At 46.2% G+C, this 25,324-nt stretch overlaps 2 protein-coding genes across 4 annotated transcripts in view; both read left to right on the forward strand.

Moving 5' to 3' along the window:
• The first annotated feature begins 2 nt into the window (after positions 1 to 2).
• On the forward strand, positions 3 to 7,588 carry LOC117412492 (cytochrome b-c1 complex subunit 1, mitochondrial-like). The gene is made up of 13 exons (XM_059000049.1): positions 3 to 118; positions 988 to 1,128; positions 1,396 to 1,482; positions 1,697 to 1,826; positions 2,592 to 2,790; positions 3,149 to 3,228; positions 3,337 to 3,452; positions 4,193 to 4,336; positions 4,607 to 4,767; positions 5,599 to 5,684; positions 6,102 to 6,190; positions 6,751 to 6,826; positions 7,333 to 7,588. The coding sequence occupies exons 1-13, from the start codon at positions 56 to 58 to the stop codon at positions 7,395 to 7,397; spliced, it is 1,437 nt and encodes a 478-aa protein (XP_058856032.1). The 5' UTR covers positions 3 to 55; the 3' UTR covers positions 7,398 to 7,588.
• Positions 7,589 to 19,434: 11,846 nt separating this feature from the next.
• LOC117412339 (collagen alpha-1(VII) chain) overlaps positions 19,435 to 25,324 on the forward strand; it is a 77,631-nt gene continuing 71,741 nt past the window's right edge. For all 3 annotated transcript variants that reach the window (XM_059000051.1, XM_059000050.1, XM_059000052.1), the window contains exon 1: positions 19,435 to 19,783. The gene's annotated coding sequence lies outside the window, so the exon portion shown is untranslated. The remainder of the gene's footprint in view (positions 19,784 to 25,324) is intronic.

Raw genomic sequence — 25,324 nt, forward strand, 5'->3', positions numbered from 1 at the left:
AACTCTGCTGGGGACGTGCGCGCCCCCGCGGTCCTTCAATCACAGAGAGGAGAAGATGGCAGCCACCATGTACAGAGCGGGTAGCGCCGTTGGGAAAGCCTTGGCGAGGGCCCGGAGGGTGAGTATTAATAGGTAGAAAGGATGACAAGGGCAGAAATGGGTTTGATTAAGCTTTACCTAGATAAAGCCTGAAAGACTTGTGTCTAAAGCAGTCTGTTGAGGTAAGATTCAGAGGCCCGCTGTGGGTTTGTGTCAGTAATGAACCAGGAAAGGTCATGTCTCTTATCTGTAGGTCTGTAGCTGAAATAAAGCGTTTTAAAAGGGTGGAAAGCGACAAAACTGACTGAATAGACGCGACGGATTGCAACAGACGTGTTTAAACTAGCCCTGAATTTTATAGGCGACGTGAAAACAAGGTCACTCAAACCTCCGGCATCTACTCCGCCAGTACGGGTCAGAGCAATGGTAGTTTCTTTATCAAACTAGTCCTCTGTTGAGCTGTATGTATTTGCAAAGTCGGTTTATAACGGTAATGTAGGCTTCGGTTTGACTTCATTATTGTATATATAAAAACATTTTGTCTTGACTAACAAATCCATCAACCGACTTATGTCATCGTGTGAATTTAATGGTTTGCTGCGCACTGTAATATTTTAATTTTAGAGCTTCACAAGACCTTCAGACCTGGTTCAAATCTCTGCTCACTCACTGTGTGACCCTGAGCAAGTCACTTCACCTCCTTGTGCTCTGTCTTTCGGGTGAGACTTTGTTGTAAGTGACTCTGCAGCTGATGCACAGTTCACACACCCTAGTCTCATATCTTGTAAAGCGCTTTGTGATGGTGGTCCACTATGAAAGGTGCTATATAAAAATAAATGTTATTATTCTGTAACAGTGCTGGGTGTTTTGTTGTTAATGTAGTCAGTGTGTTTTTGCATGTAACAGTCCTGGGTGTTTTGTGACCCTGCTCTTTGTCTTTGTGTCCAGCCTGCCCTTGTGAGCCTGCAGAGGAGCCAGGGCACCATGTCCTACGCCCAGACTCTGGTCAGCATGCCTGAGACCAAGGTGACCACGCTGGAGAACGGGCTGAGGGTGGCCTCCGAGGACTCGGACCAGCCCACCTGCACGGTCAGTCTGGAGGTTCTGCTCCGAGGAGGGAAATGAGCCCCCCCATTGCACAGCAGTTTGATTCATTTCTGGTTTGACTGTGAGTTTAATGAGACTCACCTGAGCTTGTTACCTGTAAGCTGGGGCTGATCGCGCTGGTAGTGTTACCTGGAGTGGGTGGCACTGCTGTGCAGCAGGGATCTCATTCCAATCCCTGTAGCGGCTCTCAGAACACACTTATCGTCTTTGAGATGAACTTCTCTTCTCGCTTCTTGTTCTTGTTTTAAGGTTGGGTTGTGGATTGATGTCGGCAGCCGCTATGAAACGGAGAAGAACAATGGGTGTGGATACTTCCTTGAGCACATGGCCTTCAAGGTGAGCTGCAGCTGGACAGCACAGACCAGGTCAGACACTTGGACCTAGGATTGCATTACTACAGACTGGAGTGCAGTGCTGCCTTACCCTGGCACTCTGGTGTTGGGGTAGACACGTACATTTCAAAGTAAAGGCTTTGAAATTCATCACCGTAGCGGTGGGTTGCTTCACCCCTGTTAGTAACCCCGCCCCGCCCCCCTGTTTCGTTTTGCAGGGCACGAAGCAGCGCCCCCAGGCTGCTCTGGAGCAGGAGGTGGAGAGCATGGGCGCGCATTTAAACGCCTACACGTCCCGAGAGCAGACAGCCTATTACATGAAGGCCATGGCCAGCGACCTGCCCAAAGGTACGCTGACATGTTTACTGTGGAGTTTTTAAAGCTCTTCAAAATAATAATTCAAATCCATCAGTGATGTCTGTTGTGTGGAACGTTGCCATTTGCATGTCCTGGCAAATTCAGTGTATGTGGTTTGATTTCACTGTTATCCCATCGCTGAATTGACCTGTTTTTAGTTTTCAATCACCTTTCAAAGTCACTGCCTAATGTTTTTTTTTTTTTTAACCTGGAATAGCAGTTTCTTATTATATGCATGATTTTAGGCAGGTGTGTAGCGTTTGTTTCTTTTAATTGAGCTGTGGTGTTACTGGCTGACCGTGGTTTAGATTCGGTCATGAGATCCTATAGCTGGAGTGTGTGTGTCTGTCTCTGTGTCTGTATGAGCTTGATTAAGCATGTGTGTTGAGTGTGTATTGCTGGTTATCCTCAGCTGTGGAGATCTTGGTGGTTCATAAATACTCCCTAGCTGACACTGAGGTGGAGTGTGTGTGTGTCATTGTGTCAGTGTGAGTGGTGTGATGGCTGTGTGTTGATTGTTCCTCTCGGCTGTAGCGATCCTGGCTGACGTTGTTCAGAACGGCTCCCTGGTGGAGTGTGTGTGTGTGTGTCATTGTGTCAGTGTGAGTGGTGTGATGGCTGTGTGTTGATTGATTGTTCCTCTCAGCTGTAGCGATCCTGGCTGACGTTGTTCAGAACAGCTCCCTGGTGGAGTGTGTGTGTGTCATTGTGTCAGTGTGAGTGGTGTGATGGCTGTGTGTTGATTGTTCCTCTCAGCTGTAGCGATCCTGGCTGACGTTGTTCAGAACGGCTCCCTGGGCGACTCCGAGGTGGAGAGGGAGCGGGATGTGATCCTGAGGGAGATGGAGGAGATCGAGTCTTGCCTGCAGGACGTCTGCTTCGACTACCTCCACGCCACAGCCTTCCAGGGGACCCCCCTGAGCCACACCATCCTGGGGCCCACCGACAACGCCAAGTGAGAAGCAGGGTGCAAGCAGGCGCATTACGCTTAGTCGGGGTGTCAGTAGCTTGAAGCAGGGTGGGGTGCAAAGTTCCCTCTCCATTGTAACTACAGTGGAACTCGCATCTTCATTCCAGTGCTGTTTAATTGAACCAGTTGAACCATCACCTGTTAAGTGATTTTCCTGTTAAACCTGGAGAGCAGCGGCCCTCCATGACTGTGATTGGGCACCTGTGGTTTAAAGTTTAAACATTCTGCAAGAGTTAAAGGTTATTTCTTTTTAAATAGCCACTGGGGGGGGGGGGGTAGGGTTATTGTATGATTTAAAATATAAACTACGTCCTTTTTTAGTTACATTTGTTTTCTCTCCCAGATCCCTGACCCGCAAGGATTTGGTTGAGTACATCAACACCCATTACAAGGCTCCCCGCATGGTCCTGGCTGCAGCTGGAGGTGGGTTGGGCATGATGACAGTCAGCCATGAAATCGTACAATACAAACAGGATACAATTAGTGACAGGATTGAGTAATCTCTCCCCCGCTGTCTCTCTCTCTCTGCAGGTGTGAACCACAATGATCTGGTGAGCCTGGCCAGGCAGCACTTCAGCGGCGTGTCCTTTGAGTACGAGGGCGATGCCATCCCAGTGCTGGCTCCCTGCCGCTTCACCGGGAGTGACGTACGTGTGCCAGCCTCCCGCACAGCCAGCCACGTCGGCTTATTAACAGAAAACATGAGAGAGCAGCGATGGGAATAAGACGCCCATTGCACAGCAGTTTGATCTACTCCTGGTTTTACTGTGAGTTTAAGATACACCTCAGCTTGTTGCCTGCACACACTGGGGTTAATCAAGCTGGTAGTAAAATCTGAAATGGGTGAAACTGCTGTGCAATAGGAGTTAGTCTTATTTCCATCCCTGCAGTGTGTGTGTGTGTGTGTGTGTGTGTGTGTGCCCCATGTTTCCATCACGGGAAGTTTCTTGCTGTGTGTGTGTGTGTGTGTGTGTTTGTCTGTCTCTGGTTTCAGATCTGTGTGCATAGCGCTATCATATTGCAAAGTGTCCACTGGTCATGGCTGTGTGTCGGTGACAGTGTGTGTGTGTGGGTACGTGCGTACCTATCTGTGTGTGTGTGTGTGTGTGTGTGTCTATCGGTGCTGACCATGCCTGCCCCTGTGGTTTCAGATCCGAGTTCGTGACGATGCCCTCCCCCTGGTCCTGTGTGTGTGTGTGTGTGTGTGTGTCTGTCTCTATCTCTGGGTTTCGCTCTGACTCTCCCTCCTCTCTGGTTTCAGATCCGAGTTCGTGACGATGCCCTCCCCCTGGTCCTGTGTTTGTCTGTGTGTGTGTCTGTGTGTGTGTGTGTGTGTCTGTCTCTATCTCTGGGTTTCGCTCTGACTCTCCCTCCTCTCTGGTTTCAGATCCGAGTTCGTGACGATGCCCTCCCCCTGGCTCACGTTGCCATCGCAGTGGAGGGAGCTCGCTGGGCCAGCCCTGACATCATCCCCCTGATGCTTGCCAGCACCCTCATCGGAAGCTACGATGTCACCCACGGTGGGGGCAAGGTGGGGGCTTTTCACTTGTGCTTTTTTTTAAAAGTTTCCTGCACGTAGACTGCAGGGTTGTGCAGAAATGAATCCCTGCTTCCTGCATGTTGTATTGATTACCTGCCCATTCCCGAGCAACACCGGAGCATGTTTAACTACATTACAACATGTTTAACTACATTACAGCACGTTTAACTCAGGGTGGAACGATGCAAGTTAATCAACATCAAGATGATGATGTGTTGTTGCGTGATATGTTTTTTTCTTGCCCCTGTGTGTCCCATGCAGAACCTCAGCAGTAACCTGGCTCGCCTCTCCGCGGAGGACAAGCTGTGCCACAGCTTCCAGTCTTTCAACACCTGCTACTCTGACACCGGGCTGTTCGGCATGCACTTCATCACAGACAAGCACAACGTGGAGGACATGCTGCACTTTGCCCAGCGGGAGTGGTGAGCGCACAAACACGTTGCTGTGGATCGGGCTGATTTACCATTCCAGGGGAAACAAGTGAAGGAACAGCTGCTTGGATTCCTCAGGGTTGCTGTTCTGCGCAGAGACTAAAGAAAAGCAGCCATCGTCACAAATCCATGCAGCTGTTTGCTTCTTGTTTCTCTTTGAATGGGGCTGACTCTGCCAATTTACCAATGATTGTCAGCACCTGATGTGGTGAGCCCTAATGAAGTAAAATTGAAAACCGCTAAATCATTGATGGATTATCTGAAACCCCTGGGCATCAGTACTTACAGGAGCAGTGTTCTCTCTGGAGAACCACTTGGTTTATCCTCTTGTGATAAACAGCTGCTGTAGTATCTGGCCCTTCTCTTAACGTTACATCTAAACTGCTGGTAAAGCCTCTGGCCCTGAGGAAACATTTCTGTTGCCTTCCTCTTAAGTTTCCGTTTCCCTAAAACTTTGCAACTCCTGAAGTGTAACATCTTGGTTGTTAGGAAGGTGTTCACTTCACTATAGTTTGACAGCACTTGTAGTTGTGAATGTAACCTCTCTCTCTCTCTCTCTCTCTCTCTCTCTCTCTCTCTCTCTCTCTCTCTCTCTCTCTCTCTCTCTCTCTCTCTCCCTCTCTCTCTCCCCCCCTCCTCTCTCCCTCTCTCTCTCTCCCTCTCTCTCTCCCCCCCTCCTCTCTCCCTCTCCCTCTCTCTCTCTCTCTCTCTCCCTCTCTCTCCCCCCCCTCCTCTCTCCCTCTCTCTCTCTCTCTCCTCTCTCTCTCTCTCTCTCTCTCTCTCTCTCTCTCTCTCTCTCTCTCTCTCTCTCTCTCTGTGTAGGATGCTGCTGTGCACCAGTGTAACTGAGAGTGATGTGGTGAGAGCGAAGAACGCACTGAAAACCAGCCTCATCGCTCAGCTCGACGGTAACGAATAGGACTTTGTTTGTATTTTTTTAAATTAAAGCAAGCTGCCTCACCCTCATTTGTTCATTGGATAAAAGGTATAATGCATTTCCTTAAGCTGGAGAAAATCACGTGTGCACTGCGTGGGTCTAATGAAAAGTTTTATTGTGCCAATGGATTCAAACTTCTATCCACAGTCTGAGATCCCTCAAACTCTCTCTCTCTCTCTCTTTCTTTCTCTCTCCTCTTTCTTTCTCTCTCTCTCTCTCTCTCAATTAGTACTAGTATTTAATTCTTTTTTTTCTCATTTTTTGTGCATTTGTTCTTCTGTTGGAAAACAATAAATCAGATTATAGATAGAATTTAAAAGGAATCTAGCACCCCTAAAATGATCTGACCCTCACGTCCCTCCCTCCCCCCCCCCCCCCCGTCCCACAGGAACCACCCCCGCATGCGAGGACATCGGGCGCCACATCCTGAGCTACGGGCGTAGAATCTCATTGGCTGAGTGGGACGCAAGGATTGACGTACGTGGAGTTTGTTTGTACTTCATTGTGTGCGTGTGCGTGCGTGTGCGTGCGTGTGTGCGTGTGTGTGCGCATGTTTAACCCCTTAAGGTGCACAAGGAATTGAGCGGTTTTTCAAATGGTTTCTTCTTAAAATACATTTGAGAGCAACTCACGTATCACAAGAAGGAAACTGACAATTCAGATGACCAGATCCAACCTGTCAGTACATTTTAAACCCTGTTTCGTGAACCTCATGGCAAAAATAAAAAAAAGTTAGCTTTGTTTTTTGTGGGATGCGTATCCCTTGTACATTAAAGGGTTAAAGGACACCTGACACAGCCTACCTGATCACGACGACGAAGGTAAAATGCTTCCGTAATAGTCAAACATGTTTTAAAACAAATCTTTTTAAGAGAGAGCTTTCAACGCAGCAGAAAGTGATTTGCTTTGATTATTGGGCCGGTCAGTGGGACTCTGTTTCCCTCCCTGGTGCTGCCTTCTTTTAACCCAGGTGAATATTGAGAAATCTGTGCTGAACAATTCATAACGCGTGGCTGGTACTTTTTCGTTTCTCGCAGGCGATTGATGCTAAAACCATCCGTGACGTTTGCTCCAAATACATCTATGACAAGTGTCCAGCCGTGGCTGCCGTGGGTGAGTACCCCTCCTAGTCCTTTATTGAAAGGCATCTCTGTTCAGGATAGCCCCACTGAAATGCAGCTTCTATTTAAACTGAGGCTTAGCAGCCAGTAACTAACATAATTACCAAAGACAAACAGGAAAAAAGGGGTGAGTTTCAATCTGTTTCTTGCAATGCAAATTAATATTGAGGTTTCCCCAGTTTCTGAGAAGATGCATTACTATCTACTGTAGAAGCTAGTGTGTCACCCACGAATGAGATTCCCAAGTCAGCCTTGCATGTTTACATACACCTAAAGAACCAGATCCTCGGCTGCTGTGAAGCCTTCTTTAGAACAGGTTAATGAGAGGATCATAATCGGGGCTTCGTCCCTCTGCCACAGTTCCACTTGATACATGCTATGTACACGACTCCTGGCGATGTGTGTTCCGTGTTACAGGTAACTCTGATCCCGTGTGTACGGCCGTGTCGTGGGGAGTCTCTGGCTGACAAGCTTGTGTTTTATTTCTGATTCTCGCAGGTCCGATTGAACAGCTTCCCGACTACAACCGGATCCGCAGTGCCATGTACTGGCTGCGCTTCTAGGTTCATTCCCCTCCCGTCTCCGTCCCTGTTCTCTCCATGTACAGTAAAAACAGCTCTCGCCAGCCGTACACCTGCTGTTCTGTCTGATTTGTTTTGCTGTATTTTTTGTTTTCATAATGATGGAAGAAAAAAAACAGCAATGGATACAGAGTTGAAATAAAGATTGTAATTTAAGTGACCAAAGAATCTTTCTTTTCTTTCTCTGTCTGTGTTCTTTACATATGGCTGTACAGAAGGTCACTGCACGCTAATCTTTTGATGACGTAACTATTGAACGCTTGGTAGCGTTCCATTTAGAAGCTTCATGAATTCCGTGGTAAACGTTTCTCCGTGGCACTACGGCACGTTGACGCACATTATCCTGGAGTGCGAAGGTTGGTTTCTGCCTCGTGTACAAGTTTAAAAACAAGGGAAGGTAGTTTGTTCAACACTAGAAATGGCATTCTTTAGTAATATTCACTGTGCTTGAATGAACAGTAAGATGAAGCACAGTGTACACTGACACTACGATGGCAGGTCATTTATTTCATTGCATAGAAATACTGAAAAGAAAAGATTCAATGACCAGCGTTTCGACTGCAAGTCGTTTTCAATGTCTTTTACAGAGACTTCTAGTAAAATCGCTTGCCATTTATTTGAGTATTTAGAAATGTAGCATGATCGAGTGTTAATAGTTATGGATAATACATTATATTAACAGAACTTAGTATTATTATTGTAAGGGGAGAATTAGAAATGATCTGCTTTCCTGTAAATGTGAAATACACTGAATCCAAACATTTTCCATTTGAATGTAGTGTAGTGAAATTGACTGACCACTAGAGGGTGCCTGTTCCCTCTGACAGTAACAGTTGATAGTTTGCCCAAGTTTATTGTGCCAGTGATTTAAGACCAGATTCAAAATGAAGGGAGGGGAGGGGAGGGGTCGACAAAGCTAAACAAGCTACCAAAACATGATCGGGGACGTGCAAGAACATTATTATGCTTATTAGAGATAAGAAACCCTGTGTGTGTTTAAAGCATGGGTTAATACTTGTTTTATCATCTGGTTTGATATACATGGCCAGCAGCTATGCATTGTGTACATCAAGCCCAGCAGAGTGCAGTGGCAGCAGACGGCACGCCCTGGCAGCTGCCTCAAAGGACTCTGGGATTCCCCAAGGTGTGCCGGGGCTGGGCTTGAGATCACAGAAATTCGACTGCTTGGTAATAAAGCAGACAGGACCAGCTGCAGGCTTGTCTAATGGATCTCCTCCTGGTGGCTGATCAGTTCATAATGCTGACGCGAGCACAAGCCCCGTACTTGCCTCTCGTCTACAGCGCAGGCTGTTCAGTTGAACGGTAAGACGACGTCTTTGAGCCGCGTGGTTTGCGTTCCTGGCCTGCCCTTGGCTTTCCACTCAGTTGAATGGGCTGAGATGCGAACTCATGCTTTGTTCAGCTTCCTCAAGTAGTCAACCCTAACAGCCAGTCTGGTGGTTTGGCACACCGTTGCTGTACGTCATCCAGATTCTTTATCAATGAATTAGATCTGCTTGAGTTTCTGCTCTGTAAAGCGTTTTGCAGACCCCCCCCCCCCCCCCCCCGAGAGCACTAATTCTGACCCGAGGTAACCGTGCTAATCCAGCTCTGTGAAACCAGGTAAACGGTTTGGTTTTAGAGGATCGTGCATTGGTGAAAAATCGATGCAGAGTTTTGTACATTCACGTGTGTCATGCTTCGTTTTAGACCTTGTTCAAACGCGGTGACCTTGGTTCAGACAGAGTTTCTGAGAGCACCAGAATCTGGGTTCACTCAGTAAGGCCAGGCCTGTCCATTGTGTTTTACATCTCAATGCAGAAACATTATGCTGTAAAGGAAGGGATTCTGTACTTTCATTGGCACTGGAAAAACAAGTAAAAAGCAGCAGAGAAAGGGGATGCCCTGGCTGTGTTAATGCTGTGAAAGGTCTTCATGGCAGTGAGAGGTGAGGGGGGAAGCAGTGTCATTTCGTTACTTGGCGTTTTGAGGAGCGATTATTTTACCAGCTGTTTTTCCGTTGTTGTTTTATCTGGGAGAATGTGGAGGAGGGAGCGTAGTTTCCACAGCGGAAGTGCCAGAAGAATTGATCTTTGGCTCCTCTGAAAACCCCCTAAAACTTTCTGATTTATTATTTGTTATCCACTTGGAAATTGAGAGAAGTGGTTTTTTTTTGTATACATATATTTGATTTGTAAGTAAAATACATCCTCCCAATAATCAATTTATTAGGGATAGTATTGATTAATTTAGGGGGTATTGTATTGGGTGCCACGTAATTAAACTAGAGTGGGAGAGGACAATGGTACAACCTTATTTTAAAAAACCAACAAGCGAAAACAAGTGTGTGAGGGAGAGAACTAGTAACTAGGGAGTGGGCCGCAATTAATGTTATTTAAAACTTGATTTCATGCAGTGGTAATTATCGTGGTCGTTCTGATCTCTTTATTGTCCAGCTCCACCTCCCTCCTTTTTATAATGGCGTCCAGGTGCTATGCTGGTTTTGTTTTTTTTTCCAGGAAAGCTCAACTTTCTTGTTTAACCTTCAAAGTAAGAGAATTAATAAATAATAATAATAATAATTAACCCTGACAGCTGTTGAGAAACCTGCAGCCAGCCTTCTGTGGGAAGCATCAGACTGGATGAAAGCCCTGTCTCATTAACCAATGCAGACCAGAAGATGTTCATTAAAGTCCTGCGTAATCATTTAAATTCAGCAGTGAAGAGAATCAGTGAACGAACATTAATGCCACGCATTCACCGAAGCGCTTGTGTGTGTGGCTTTGTTTCTTCCAGTTCTACCTGAGTCAGTAAGCAGGAAGGGGCTTCGTTTTGTGTGCTCTGTTAAGACTTGGTGTACCCCCCCCCCCCCCCCCCCCGTCCCGTCACACCTCTCTACTCGGATGTAATTTGCCGTCACTAAGCAACCTGATTATAGTCTTTGTGTTGCTGTCTGAAAACGACCATTATAATAATATGTAAACGCAGCCCAGCTTGTACTGAAGGGGGATTACAAGCTGCAGCTGTGACAGGAGGAGAAGACAGGCAGCCTCTAAGCATGGGATTATAACTTGAGCACACAAATCCACTCCTAGTATTGTGTTGAAAGGAAACGCAGCGCTAATGTTGCAAAAACATCTAGAGCCCGCAGATTAGTTTTGTGGGCTGCTTTGCACTAGTTCTGTAAGGATGACGGTTCACTTTCCCTGAAGTCATTTGAAGACTCTGAGAAATAAATGTTTCTAAAATGTAGCACCATCCAATGTTTACAGTTCTAGAAGAAATGACAGCTGAAGCCAACACATGATAGCAAAGCCTTCCAATAAAACTTCAAACCTGCACAGGCTGGCACAGCAACACATGCAAGAGCCTCTAACTAGGGACCGAGGACGACCAGTCCATCAAGCAATGTTTAACTGAGGCTTGATCGATGGCTGCCTCTCTAGCACATTGTTCATTTGTTCTGCTGTGAATTAAATGTGGTTTCCATGTAGTTTCTGACCGCGCTTCACCACGCTTTCCTACACTCTGCTGTTAGCACTCTGCTAGAGGAATGAGAAGACGGGCCAGTCAGTGAAAAGGATACCGATGCTGATGAAGATTGAAGGCTCCGCCCCTTCGGAGTGTTCTGTGAAGCTGAATTCCCTGCAGCTGCTCCTGTGCTGCTCGTACTCCATGCTGAGGGAGAGCAGAATAGCACCCTGGGAGTGGAGCTGATAGAAGAGTATTTACGACCTGTCCGGGACTCTCTGTTCCAATGTCGGGGAGGGGCAGGTGATCTGAATAGCTGAGTGATGTGTCATTGCAGGTGAGGCTGGGATAACAGATACGCAGTGCAGCGAAGGGGAAGGTATGACATCATCCATCGGGTGGGGGGGGGGGGGGGGCGATCGACCCCAAGGGAATTCTCCAGGCGTCTGAGATTCCCTTCTGCTCTGAGTGACAACACAAACAACCCCACCAGTCTCTCTCACGCTCTCTTTATTTTACCAGGAGGTCACTTGAGATTGAAGATCTCTTTTACAAGTAAGTCCTGCTCGAGAAGATGTCTAGTAAACATGAGCATCACACAGAAACACATCACACAAACATTACACATCACACAGAAACACATCACACAAACATTACACATCACACAGAAACACATCACACAAACATTACACATCACACAGAAACACATCACAGAGAAACACATCACACAGAATGTACATTTGCAGCTGCTTCACCCAAAACAAGGGGCCCTCGGCCATATTCAGAAACAGCACTTACTGACAATACTCACTGGAGTGTGCCAAGTTAATGGTTTCTTCATACTATGAAAGCGCACTCAAGTGATCGCACACACTTGAGTATGGCCTTTAAACTTTGCGCTGTAGAAACAAACAGCTGTGACAGTGTTTACATGTGAAGAACAGTTCTACAGGGGACGGAAGACAGGAGGTGTGAATGACCCCCAAGCCGGATGTCTTAAACAATCTCCCCCCGCCTGTGAGCTCGGTGCGCTGGGGCGGCTGGGTCTCAGGGAAGCCCCGTCATTGTGATTCTCAGAGAGACGAGTGGAAACGTGCCACAGAGGAAAGCAGGCTGCGTGTGTCTCTGCATTCCTGAGTGGAAAGAGGGAGTTTTCAGTCTATCTGTTATACTCCATTGCACAGCCCCCAACTGGATCTGTGTATACAGTGTATAGTTTATATAGGTAGTTTTAATGTTGTGTATGTAACCACCCAGACTGATAGACTGTTTATCATAGTCCTCGTCTTAATCATTGTCACAGTTCATGAGCTAATGGATTAACTGTGCAGTGTATGCGTTCTCATTGCAGAGTGCTGCAGCTGGACATGTAGATATACCAGATCCTGCACTGTGTATCGCAGACACCACCGCAAGCATCTCCTTCCATGAATCAGGGCTGTGATTAATGCAGTATCTCAAATAAGGAGTGTCGCACTTTTAAAATAGGACACGCACACCCCTGCACAACAAACACAGCTAGTTTTGTTTTTTTTGGTTGCTGGTTTTGGTGGCACTGTCTCCCTCTGTTAGGAAGGAGGTTGTGCCTCTTACTCTTAATATCGTTTTTGTTAGAAGTTTGTACGACGTGTGTTGGGTGTCCCTGCTTGCAGCCCTTGCTTTCAGGTAGTCTTGCACTTCCTTGGTCACTTGGAGGGTGAAATTCCAACGCAGCTTCCATTGGGAGGGTGAAACAGACAGATCGTTCTCGCTGTGCAGTCAGGACCCAGACACAACAGCCTGCAGCGAGGCGGGGAAGAAGGGGTTTGTCCTATCGTTGGGGTTGTGGTTTGTAGAGCCCTGCTCACAATACACAAATTCAGAAGCAATAGAGGTACAATCAGCAGTGTTCTCGGGCAGGGAACGATCTACGAAACTCGGTGCGTCGAGAACAGCATTCGTTAGTAAAGATGATTTCACAAAACACAACTGAAAAATGCTTGTGCGTGTTATTGTACATAGTAATGTAATATGTGCATTGGGAAGACTGCTGAAGGAATGACATCACTCTGGGTGCACTGCCCCCCAACCTCCCCTCGTTCACATAAATTATAAGAACGCCCCCCCTCTCCCCCTCCTCGGGAGTAAATCTGGGCTCACATCTCAGTGTCCCACCTCAAGATATTTGGAAGATTATTATTTCTTTTATTTTTTTGTCTTCCTGAGGAATTTGCACGTCATGGTTTAACTCTTCATGTGCTGGGTGAGGACAGTCCTGGCACTGCTGGGGCGTGGTGGTGTGAATAGGAGGGAAGGTGATTGTTTTAAAAGCTTTCTGAGCACTCCTTTAAGAAGCCTACCCCTTGCTAATGGCTGTGACCACCTGGTATCTCACTGTAGCGATCAGTCAAGGTCAAATACCACAGCAATGTCTGTGATCAGTGTGACAGACAGATAGATTACCCACACAAAGTGTGCACAGTAATTTTGCAGTATACCCTGTGGTTATACCATGCATTTACCAGAGTTTATCATCCCATGTTTTTGAATTGGCTTTACAAAGCGTGCCTGTGCTTTGGCATGCTTTCACTGTGCTTTATTCCACTTCGATAAGGTGCAGCTCACTTTCCAGAGTGGGTGTGTGCAGGCTGTATGGAAACAGTGCGGATCTTCTCATTGTTAATTACTTCCGAGTGTTCTTTTCCAGACAGGGGGGGGCTGTGGTTTCTGCAGACGGGTGGGAGGAGAGCAGAGACCCCGGAGCAAAAGAACCACAGCCAGGAAGTGCGGGAGTAAACAAGCTGACAGAGAAGGAAAGATAGAGTTCAGGGCTTAGACTGGGATACCCTGAAAAAAAGCTCTACTTGACGTCCTCCACATGTCCTGAGGTCTGGTTTCTTACCTGTTTAATATCTGCTCGTGTGTGATCTGTGCTCCGCATGTCCTGAGGTCTGGTTTCTTACCTGTTTAATATCTGCTCGTGTGTGATCTGTGCTCCGCATGTCCTGAGGTCTGGTTTCTTACAATCTGCAATGAGGAGTCTTTTCAGAAACTGGAATAACAAATCTGTTAAATAGTTCTCAGCTGACACTACAATAGAGAACTGCCGTCACCCCGCAGTGAAGTAGATACAGCTTTTGCTAAGGTTTTAAAATCCGCCTGTAAGCTTCTACAGTCCCCTTGTCAATCCTGAGTTAACGTTCCCACGCTATATAGTAACACACAAATCTCGCAGTTTGCTTTACTTTTCCCAGGCTTAGATCATTCTAAACAATTACCACTCTTCGTAATCATGGTTAGCAAAATGACACGGGGCTATACTGTGCTTTTACCATGCAGGGGGACTTTATAATTAAAAGAAATATCAAATGAGTAATAATAAGTGCGTTTCCCACGGTATATATTAACACAGACATGTGGCAGTTTCCTCTGCTGTTCTGTGACTTTATAATTAATGGACAGAAATACAATAATCAAAGACACCTGGGAATGCAGCCTGTTTGGAAACGTCAACTATCTTCTTTTTATTCTTCAAAAGGCATTTTTGAATTAGCCGCAGATTCATCACAATAAAACCCTGCAGTGTGCATGTAGTTAGTGCAACATGCATGGTGTTTTTAATTCCAGATGCCTTGAGAACCGAGCCTCCCTGCAGCCGCTTCACATTCCAGCAAAGAATTCACACTTCGGATGCTCTCGTTTGTCTGAGCTTGTGAAGTCTTACAAAACAGGATAGAGCCAGAAGAATGCTGTGGACCCAATACCATGGCTACTACCAGTCCTTTTGCAAGCTTTCCCCATGCCTTTCCATGTACTATTCATTGATCAGATTTTGCTGTGGTTTGCCATGCTTTTAAATGTGCTTTACCACACCTCTCTGGGCTTACCCATAGTTACGTGCTCGTGTTGAACTTGAATGTGCTGAAAGCTCTCTTTCCTTCTCGGCAGATTAGGGAGAGATTACTGCGGGTTACGTTGTTCTTGTCAGGTGCGTTTGAACAAAACAGTTACCCTTTGAAACTGTCTGCTGGAGCTATTACGAACAGCGCGGCTTTTGGCAAAAGCACGTGCAATTCCTAGAGATGCGATCATCTTGCAGGCTTTTGTTTTCTTTTTGGCGCTGTTCTAATGGGAGTCACCAGCCACCTAGACAGATACACCTCTGTGACTCAGTGTGTCTGTGACTGTGTGATTCAGCTGCAGCTGCACGTCTGTCTGTCTCGATTTCCAAAAGCAGTGTGTGTGTGTGTGTGTGTCAGAATCTTTCTTTCCTTCTGTGATACAGAAGCATGGTGGATCACATCTAGCAAGGTAAGGCATGTTTGGATGTCTGTGTTTTTCATGCTTCGTGTCTTTACTCAAACACTGTATCTTCTCTCTGTCCCCAGGCTCCGTGCTCCCGTAGTTTGTTCCTGGTTAGTATACAGTTCACAGAGGCACTGAAGAACGCTCTCACCACCCTATAACCAGCGTGATCTCACTTAGCCCCACTCTTTCAATCAGCTCGGTGTGTCTGCAGTCTCATTTCTGCTGTCTGCTAACTAGTATCTTCGCAGGTTGGGCAGGCTTGCCTCTGGCTTCACCTGCAGCTGCTCTCCTCAGTGGTACAGATCCCTGCCTTTGTGCTGCTCAGATTCGAATAAAACCTAGATGAGACGGGCAGATCAGGGATCACAGGATTCTAATCAAACCTAGATGAGACGGGCAGATCAGGGATCACAGGATTCTAATCAAACCTAGATGAGACTAGGGCAGATCAGGGATCACAGGATTCTAATAAAACCTAGATGAGACGGGCAGATCAGGGATCACAGGATTCTAATCAAACCTAGATGAGACGGGCAGATCAGGGATCACAGGATTCTAATCAAACCTAGATGAGACTAGGGCAGATCAGGGATCACAGGATTCTAATAAAACCTAGATGAGACTAGGGCAGATCAGGGATCACAGGATTCTAATCAAACCTAGATGAGACTAGGGCAGATCAGGGCTCCGGGAATACAGCCAGTCATCATCTGAATAGGACTGAAGCGGGAGAGGAGAGCGATGAACACGAAGGAGGAGAATCTCAATCTTATTTTTGTAGGAAAGAAAGAGGTAGCAGAAACCGCTACATGTTATACTGCAGCCTGCAGCAGCCGCCTCATTCAAAGCACAGGCTAGGGGGGTCTTTCAATAGTCTACTCAGACTGTTATTGAGATTGTGTGTGTGTGTGTATATATATATATATATATATACAATGTGTGTGTGTGTGTGCTAAGTCTTTCTGTACGCTCTGTACTTTATCTTTGTCAGTGCTTGTATGACCTGAGAGATTAAGAGAGGCTCTGATCTCTACCCACCCTGCAATGGAATTTCTTCAGTGAGGGTTAGATGTAATTTCATTGCAAAAACGGTTATTTAAAGAGTAAGTAGCTTCTGATGCCATTTTAATTGCTTCCCCCCCCCATTAATGAGGAAGTCTGCTGCATGCCCTGCAGTGTTTCTTAAGCAGGTCTGAGTCAGGTAAGGACAGGTAGAGACAGACAGAGAGACGTGATCCTAACACACAGCACTGAGAATGATTGCAAGCATGGAAACAGCAAGGGGGAGGGGCATGTGAAATCACAGTCGTTAACCTGGCATTGAAAGGTGCCTCTGTGTTAACTCTGACATACAGGAGTGTGCAAATCCATCAGCTCAACACCTCAAGATTTATAACCCTTATATACAGACCTGCATGAAAACCTCTCTGAGAGTTTACATTTCCGTTCAATAATCAGTGCTATAGAAACAGCAGGCACGCGTGTGTGAACGTGTTACACCACTTTGTGCTTTAATTAGGCATCTTAAACACCATCTCAAGAGTCTCATCCATGTTATCAGGTGTGGCTCTGTGTTCCTTTTCTCTTACTGTTTTACATTAATTGCATGTGTGGCCTGTTAAAGCCATCAATTAAATTAGACGATCACTAATTTGCCTATTTTGACAATTTTCCAAGACTTTCCGTTCCAGTGGTTTGATTCCATTGCACAACAATCCAAACTGCAGAAGCAGGGTGCTGTAAGACATTAGCACAGTGCTGTATCTATATAAACACGTATATATTCCTCTAGTCTTCAGCGGGGTGCTGTATCTATATAAACACGTATATATTACTCTAGTCTTCAGCGGGGTGCTGTATCTATATAAACACGTATATATTCCTCTAGTCTTCAGCGGGGTGCTGTATCTATATAAACACGTATATATTCCTCTGGTCTTCCTTGTGAAAGAGGTAAGTGCAGAGGAATGTAATGCTAGGTGCAGGTCCAGCTCAGTCATGTATACAGTTTAGAGTCAAATGAACCACAAACTCTCTGCATTAACCAGGCAACAATTACCAGCGATAGTAATGTTAGAAGAGGCTATCGGGTTAAAGTCTTCACTGGCATGTGAAGCTGGGTACCTAATGCAAAATGAGTTGCCTTTTCCATTAATGGTGAAGCTTCAGCGTTGTGTAGAATGGATCACTAAGCATAATGATGGCACCCTTGTGTTAGCAGGGAGGTCATTACCAGTAATAACAATGTTATAAGATATGACAGGGTTAGGATTAGGGGAAGGTATTGAAGCTGCTTTCAGTGAAATGTTCTTAACCGGTGATAAGCATCTTTTTAAGTGATAAGCAACACGTGCAAAACGTTGTGTTTTGTTTTGAATGGAAGTGCATTTTGCCATGTTCAGTCCATTTTGCACTGCATTTATATTCCTGAAATAGAACCCAAATAAAATCCTACAGCAGTAAGAAAGTAAAACCCTGTAAATGAGGGGGCATATTTGAAATGATTATCCTTTATAAAAAGCTCTCCACAGTTTCCTGCGCTTTGAAGATCTGGCTTGTAGCATCTATTCACCAAGCGTTACCGTGCAGCTTTCTGCCTTGTTCGTGTCCCTCTGTGCTTTTGCTGTGCTTTGCTAAGCTATGCGTTCATGGTAGCACACTGTGAGAGAGCGCTGTGGCTGTACTGTCGTTCACCTTCAATAGGCTGCAGGCTAAACAAGCAAGTGTGTGGTTAGCAGCGTAAAGGTCGATAATAAACCAATAAACTGCTAAGAGAATGTATGGGGTGGAAACAGGGGTCAGAGAGAACACGGGAGAGGTCAGGGGTCGCGCAGGGCATATTCGGGACAGGAATGTTGGGGATGGGATGCCTGCCACTCCCTGGGAAGCAGGTACACGGAAAATTACACAGAAAAAGAAAAAATACCAAAGAAATAACCTCTGCTGCAGCCACTGAAATACTGGCCTGTTCCACTCCTCTGACCATGATGAAGCCGTGTGCAAATTCAGAGCAATTCGGCATTCACACAAACATCACAGACATCACACACACCCCATTGAAACACCACCAAAATCCAAACACGAAAACATAAAAACAGCAAGTCCACTGGGCATGCACCTGGCTCAGGTAATAACATGCCATGCAAGTCACACAGAGTCATCACGTAGTCTGCAAGTTTTAACACAAAGTCAGTTATTTCTCTAAACCTGTGCGGCCCTGACTAATGAATGTGCTTTACTGAATAACCCCCCCTGGGGCAGAGAGTGATGTGAAAGCGAGCCCTCCCTGCCTGTGGCTAGGAGCGTGTTCTTCTCTGTGCAGGAGTTCTGTGGGACCTGCATATTGTGTGGAATTCAAGTCGGTAACAACACATGCTGCTCTGTTCTCAGTTTCTGTGTACAGTTTACCCTGTGTCTTGAGGGATAAGAGTGTCTACTCGTGTGTGTTTTGGGAGGGTGTAAGAGCTGATCAGCGTTCAGCCACTCAATGTGCAAAACGAGAAGACTCATGCTGTAATTTACAGAGATGTGCACAGTACATAGTTAATGCTGTTATCCAGAAAATATTTTTTTCCAGTTGATTAATCTGCTCATTACAGTCCGCTATCATGCCACTTGGCAAGATTGGGTCTGTTCTGTTTGACCAAGCTAATCATGTGACTGTTACCTCTGAAGCTGATTGGCTGCAAAAAACTAAACAAAATATCCCAGGATGATGGAAGTAGGGTCAACGTTCACATCGTACTTTATTTGGAAAGGGGGGGTAATTCTTTAAAATTCTTAAATTGCCTTCAGTTATTGTTCTGTTGCTGTTGCAGATCTCTGCACTGCATATGAATTCCCTGGGGGTTAGTGCTGCAAAAATATTATTTGGGGTAGAGGCCCCCAGCCCTCCCCTTAGGCTACATACTTTATATCACTGCTGCATTGCATGATGAGCTAAACGAGTTAGAAACGTGTATAATATACCACTAGGGCGGCCGGAACACCAATAGAGCCGAACTGGATACTGTATCTAAAAATATCATTCACAAGCATTGAATGGTATTCGCCTTCAGGGCGCGCATTCTTGGTTGGTTAATGGAGACTTAAACCGGATAAAAAGCAATACAATCCCATGCCCATCATCTGTCAGGCAGAGCTGCATTCAGAGCGCTCTACCTGTTTAGATGCTGACTGCTGCGCGCTTCAGCACTCGAGGGCAGAACGCGCTTCCTATTGGCTGATGCGAGGTTTAGGGCACTGGAGGCTGGGCACATGGCTTCACAAAGCAGCAGAGAGAAAAGGCGAGTTTGTCAGTGAAGAAGGAGCTGCGATCGCTGAATCACTGTTCGAGTATCTGCGGTGCCTGCAGCTAAGAGATCTGCACGGGCAGAGTTAAGTAAGCTATTAACAGAGACTGCAAGACAACGCCCACCCACAGAAAAGACGAAACGCAGCGCAGCAACGTTTGTCGGGGAATCTGGCTGCAGACGCGGCTTATAGTTTTGGAGTGGAGATACAAGTTTGCAAGTTTTAAGACCGAGCAGAGAGGAGACTTCGAGTTTGCGTGACACTCAGAAAGTTTCGACTACAGCAGTCCCTTGGATTATGAGTGCAGCACATCAAAGGTAAAACAAACTCATTTCAGCTTGTCAGTTCACGTTGCTACTGCGCTGACTTTTTGGCAGAAAAAGGAAACACAATTCAGCCTAGCCAAAGGGAACAGCGTGATTTGTTTTAATGAACTGCATATTAATTATTGCACGCATGCTTTTCAGGGGAAGCACTGCGTATAGTTTACTTTTTAAATATGATTTGCGCAATACGACTTTTAGCGCTGCTTCGCTTAAATGTGCCACGCTAATTTTGCACTTTCATTTTTCGTTTTTTTCCAATGGCTAGACCATTTAGCATTTTGAATATGCTTCACCGTAAATCCCCGTGCTTTACAACACTTTAACTTTGCTGAACTTGTACAAGGCAGTAAGTACGCGGTGTTTGTTTTCTGTGCGCAGCTGGTACTGGATTGGGAAGCCACTGGCTGCGTTCACGGAGATCATCCTGCGCAGATTCTGCGCACAATCTCGCCAGTTTGCAGACAAGAGTTAAGATAGTGATATCGATATTCTATCTGTCTAGATATGCCAGAATGTATCCGTTTAAAAAAACAAACAAAAGGAAAACAGGCTTTGCTATTATTATTATTATTATTATTATTATTATTATTATTATTATTATTATTATTATTATTATAAAAACAATTCAATAAACACAAAGTGTAATTTCAGACTAAACTAAAATATCCTTTGTAGGTGAACAATGTTCTCATCCTACAAAACTAAAGGAGCCTGTTGTTTGTCTGGAGTACCAGCGCGCTGTTATCAGCAGGGTGATCTCCTCTTCACCAGGCACGAGTTAACCTGCCCACGCAAATCAGTGCAGCTCATAAATTATTATGATGAGTTACATTCTTGTACTTGTGCTTACCCAGCTGAACGGAGTGAAGTGTAGATCTGAGGGAACACGATGCCACTGAAGGTCTGTTTGATCAGACTGTTGAATTCATTCCTCATCCTCTGCAGTTGAAGTTTCTTTCATGTCTTTAGCGTCGGTTGATGTACCTCCAGACGCATCTTCAATGACACTTTACTAACTGGGAGCGCCTGTGGATAGACCTGGGGTCTTCAGCATGAATCAGTACTGAAGAAGGCAGTAGCTGAATCGTTTGTCTGCATGTAGGGTTTCTCGTGGTTTTCCTGGACTGGAAAGCAGTGTTCTTGTTCAGTGAATGCTGCTCTTTCATTCCCTGGTCTGTGCCCCTCGCTGTCTTTGTGGCTTACATGCCTGGTTGTATTCTCTGAGTGGATCGCGAGGGTCACAGAGTCCTCTCCTGGGGGTCAGATGCCACCCCCTTGGCCTGCCGCAGGCTGAGACTTTGATTGACACTGCCTCCCCTGGAGAATCGGGTTTGGGGAGAGAGGATACCCAAGTTTAAAACATCATTCCTAAGAAGCGCTTTGTGTGCCACTCCTTGCTTTGCTCGCAGTGCTTGTTCATGCTGGCGTTCATGATTGTAGAAATGCATTTCAATCCTGCTCATGCCTTGGGGTTACTCTTTCAGGTGTGATTAAACAGCAAATCTGACTGCGGCTGGGAATACAAGAGCTTTTTAATGTAAAAATATCCATCGGAGGGAGAGTCTGACAGGACTGACAGATCCTGCCTGTGTGTGTGAGTGCAGTGTGTGTGTGTGTCTGTGTGAGCGCAGTGTGTCCGTGCGCGTGCGTGTGTCTCTGTGTGTGTGTCTGTGTGAGTGCAGTGTGTGCGTGCATGTGTTGCTTGAGTGCAGGCTACAGTCTGTCTTGTTTCTGTCTCTAAGGTAGTTGCTGTTGCTGTTGCAGTTGCAGTATGCCTGAGCTGGCTTCACACAAGCACCAACTTGTAAGTGGAATTACAGAGCCGCTTCACTAATACAATGATTCACATTCCGCTGCTGCCTTTGAAAACGACACGCAGACCTCACTCTGCAAGCTGTTTGAGGGACGCACTGCCTGTGGTAGATTTGAACATGATAGTTAAAGCCCAGTCACTTCAGGGTTACCCACATATTGAATTCCTCTGAAAGCGGGGACACCAGAGGTGAGGATGCTGGTGCTAAAGGGAGTGAAGGACATGCACACTGTTGAAGCAGGGAGATAGATTGTAATGCCTTGTGTAGCACACCATTGAAGAGTGCTGCTACTAGTGCTAGTCAGAGTTAGGAAACGTATCATAAAGACGCGCTCCTTTAAAGGGGCAGCGGTGGAAGGCTTGCCCAGACCACAACGAGGGTAGAAAGGGCACTGCAAAGACTTGGCTGGCATGGGACCCAAGGGGGATCAGAGCTGGTTTTGCTGGTGCTGATGAAGAGGTGACAGTGCGTCTTGGTTAACACTCCTTTAGAAAGGGTCTCGTGAAAGGCTTGCTCAGACTCATAAGAGAAAAGAGAGTGGATTGTGACGCAGCCTGCTCCACGCCTTGTAATGAAATCAGTTTCTGTGTGGTTTTGAATAGCTCAGCATGGCTGACAGCGGGAGATCCTGAGGGCTTTGGCAGCTGGAACCCTGCTTGGAGTATTGCACTGATTCTGCAGGGTCCTCTTCAGATGAAGCTACCTGTGGAAGTGCTTGAGAAGTCTGCTTTTTTAAAGCATGTTTCTGGAGGGTTACCTCGGCTGTGGATTCCTGTGGAATTCCTTCAGATCTACCTGATTGCGCTCAGCTTCTCTCTTCTGTATCGAGTCCCTTCAGCGGATGCCTTCGTCTGTGTCGGGAGCTGGTGTTTGGATACACTGTATGAGTGTGTTGACAGATAATTGACACCCATTGGGCCCCATTCATTCATTCATTCATTCACAAAACCTGGGGGCTGTTTTAAGGACTGCTTTCTGAAGAGTGTTTATGAATATTGTGCTAGATTCTTCAATGCTTTTCAAAACGAGAACACCCGTAACTATTAGACACTCGAACGTACTCAAATTAGAAACACTAAAAGAAATGTAATGAGTTCAAGTCTCGACTGGAAGTCTTTCTCAATGTCTTCACCTGAAAAATACGTCCAGTCCAAACATCTGTCATGGAACCTTTTTCATTTCTGTATTTCTGCATTTCAAAGATGAGAATAACCTGCTAACCTTTTTTAAAACAATGAGGTTTTAACATATTTTAATTTATTATAGTGGACTTAAAACACACACGTGTTCTGGAATAAAATGAAGAGCAGAGCATATTAAAAAACAGTGTGGTGAACTATGGTAAATGCCAAAGCAAGAGGGAAAACTGCAAAATCACCCTGAATATTTACCATGGAAACCTTTTGTAAGGGGAGGTGCCAAAGGGTGTGAGAGATCTCCACGCTGCTGTCTGCACGTTCCTGATTGCTACATGTCTAGTCCACGCACACAATGTCTAAGGGTTTGAAGCCTTAGAACCCTGGGTCCAGTGAAGGTGCTTTTAGTTGCATTTGTCATCTCTAGTCTTCTTGGGTGAGCTGAGAGGACAGGGTCAGCCCAGTGACCGGCTGGAGGTCCGGGTCAGCCCTGTAACCTTCTTGGGGTTGGATTCATTTAAAATACACAGCAGTGCTTTATCTCTTTGTTAGCCATGTGACTGGACTGGTTTTATAGCTCATTCATTCAAACTGCCAGGCACAAGAGAACAGCAGCCTGGGAATCCCTTTGATTCCCTGTGCCATGAATGTGAGTGAGCTGAGCCTCAGAGCAGCGTAGCCAGCATGCAAGTGTCCTAGGAGATGGAAAGAGCGCTCCGTGTTTACAGTGTCCTGGTGCTTGTCCAGATTCAGTGCTTATGAAGAGGCTAGCTTTGGGATGAGTCGCCCTCCTGTTTAAACCAGTGATCCAGTGCTGACCTGTAGTGTTTATTCCTGGAGGCTTGTGATTCATTCATTCCTGAGATAGCCGCCTGGTGTAAATATTTAAAAAGGTGTTTGTGAGAGAGCACATTAAAATAAGTTGTGTTTATAGTAGACTATTCTCCTGCAGATGGTACACAAGCACACAGATGGACCCGGTATTGCACGCTGCTGTAAATAAAAGACATTTCTGATAATCCCACCCGCAAAGACCAGCCACTTTTCTATTGAGACTCATAGCATGCCTGACCACAACACTGAGAGAGAGAGAGAGAGAGAGAGAGAGAGAGAGAGAGAGAGAGAGAGAGAGAGAGAGAGAGAGAGAGAGAGAGAGAGAAATGTGACCATTTCCTCTCTCTTCTGTGGCGATTCTGGAAATACCCCCAGCTCTAATTAAAGATCATTTCTCCTGGTGAGCACTGTGATATATTTCAGAGCACCCTCCTCTCACTCCTAGGCTATACACATCCCGCTGTGCAGCTCACGATGCACATCCCGTTGTGCAGCTCACGATGCACATCCCGCTGTGCAGCTCACGATGCACATCCTGCCGTGCAGCTCACGATAAACACCCCGCCGTGCAGCTATAGTTTAGGGGTCAGTGCAGAGAGGTTGGGGTAGGGTTATAGTTCAGGGGTCAGTGCAGAGAGGTTGGGGTAGGGTTATAGTTTAGGGGTCAGTGCAGAGAGGTTGGTAGGGTTATAGTTTAGGGGTCAGTGCAGAGAGGTTGGTAGGGTTATAGTTTAGGGGTCAGTGCAGAGAGGTTGGTAGGGTTATAGTTTAGGGGTCAGTGCAGAGAGGTTGGTAGGGTTATAGTTCAGGGGTCAGTGCAGAGAGGTTGGTAGGGTTATAGTTTAGGGGTCAGTGCAGAGAGGTTGGGGTAGGGTTATAGTTTAGGGGTCAGTGCAGAGAGGTTGGGGTAGGGTTATAGTTTAGGGGTCAGTGCAGAGAGGTTGGGGTAGGGTTATAGTTTAGGGGTCAGTGCAGAGAGGTTGGTAGGGTTATAGTTTAGGGGTCAGTGCAGAGAGGTTGGTAGGGTTATAGTTTAGGGGTCAGTGCAGAGAGGTTGGTAGGGTTATAGTTTAGGGGTCAGTGCAGAGAGGTTGGTAGGGTTATAGTTTAGGGGTCAGTGCAGAGAGGTTGGTAGGGTTATAGTTTAGGGGTCAGTGCAGAGAGGTTGGTAGGGTTATAGTTTAGGGGTCAGTGCAGAGAGGTTGGTAGGGTTATAGTTTAGGGGTCAGTGCAGAGAGGTTGGGGTAGGGTTATAGTTTAGGGGTCAGTGCAGAGAGGTTGGGGTAGGGTTATAGTTTAGGGGTCAGTGCAGAGAGGTTGGTAGGGTTATAGTTTAGGGGTCAGTGCAGAGAGGTTGGGGTAGGGTTATAGTTTAGGGGTCAGTGCAGAGAGGTTGGTAGGGTTATAGTTTAGGGGTCAGTGCAGAGAGGTTGGTAGGGTTATAGTTTAGGGGTCAGTGCAGAGAGGTTGGTAGGGTTATAGTTTAGGGGTCAGTGCAGAGAGGTTGGGGTTGGGTTATAGTTTAGGGGTCAGTGCAGAGAGGTTGGGGTAGGGTTATAGTTTAGGGGTCAGTGCAGAGAGGTTGGGGTTGGGTTATAGTTTAGGGGTCAGTGCAGAGAGGTTGGGGTTGGGTTATAGTTTAGGGGTCAGTGCAGAGAGGTTGGTAGGGTTATAGTTTAGGGGTCAGTGCAGAGAGGTTGGGGTAGGGTTATAGTTTAGGGGTCAGTGCAGAGAGGTTGGGGTAGGGT

Source organism: Acipenser ruthenus, chromosome 25, assembly GCF_902713425.1.
Source record: "Acipenser ruthenus chromosome 25, fAciRut3.2 maternal haplotype, whole genome shotgun sequence".
Classification (NCBI taxonomy): Eukaryota; Metazoa; Chordata; class Actinopteri; order Acipenseriformes; family Acipenseridae; genus Acipenser; species Acipenser ruthenus.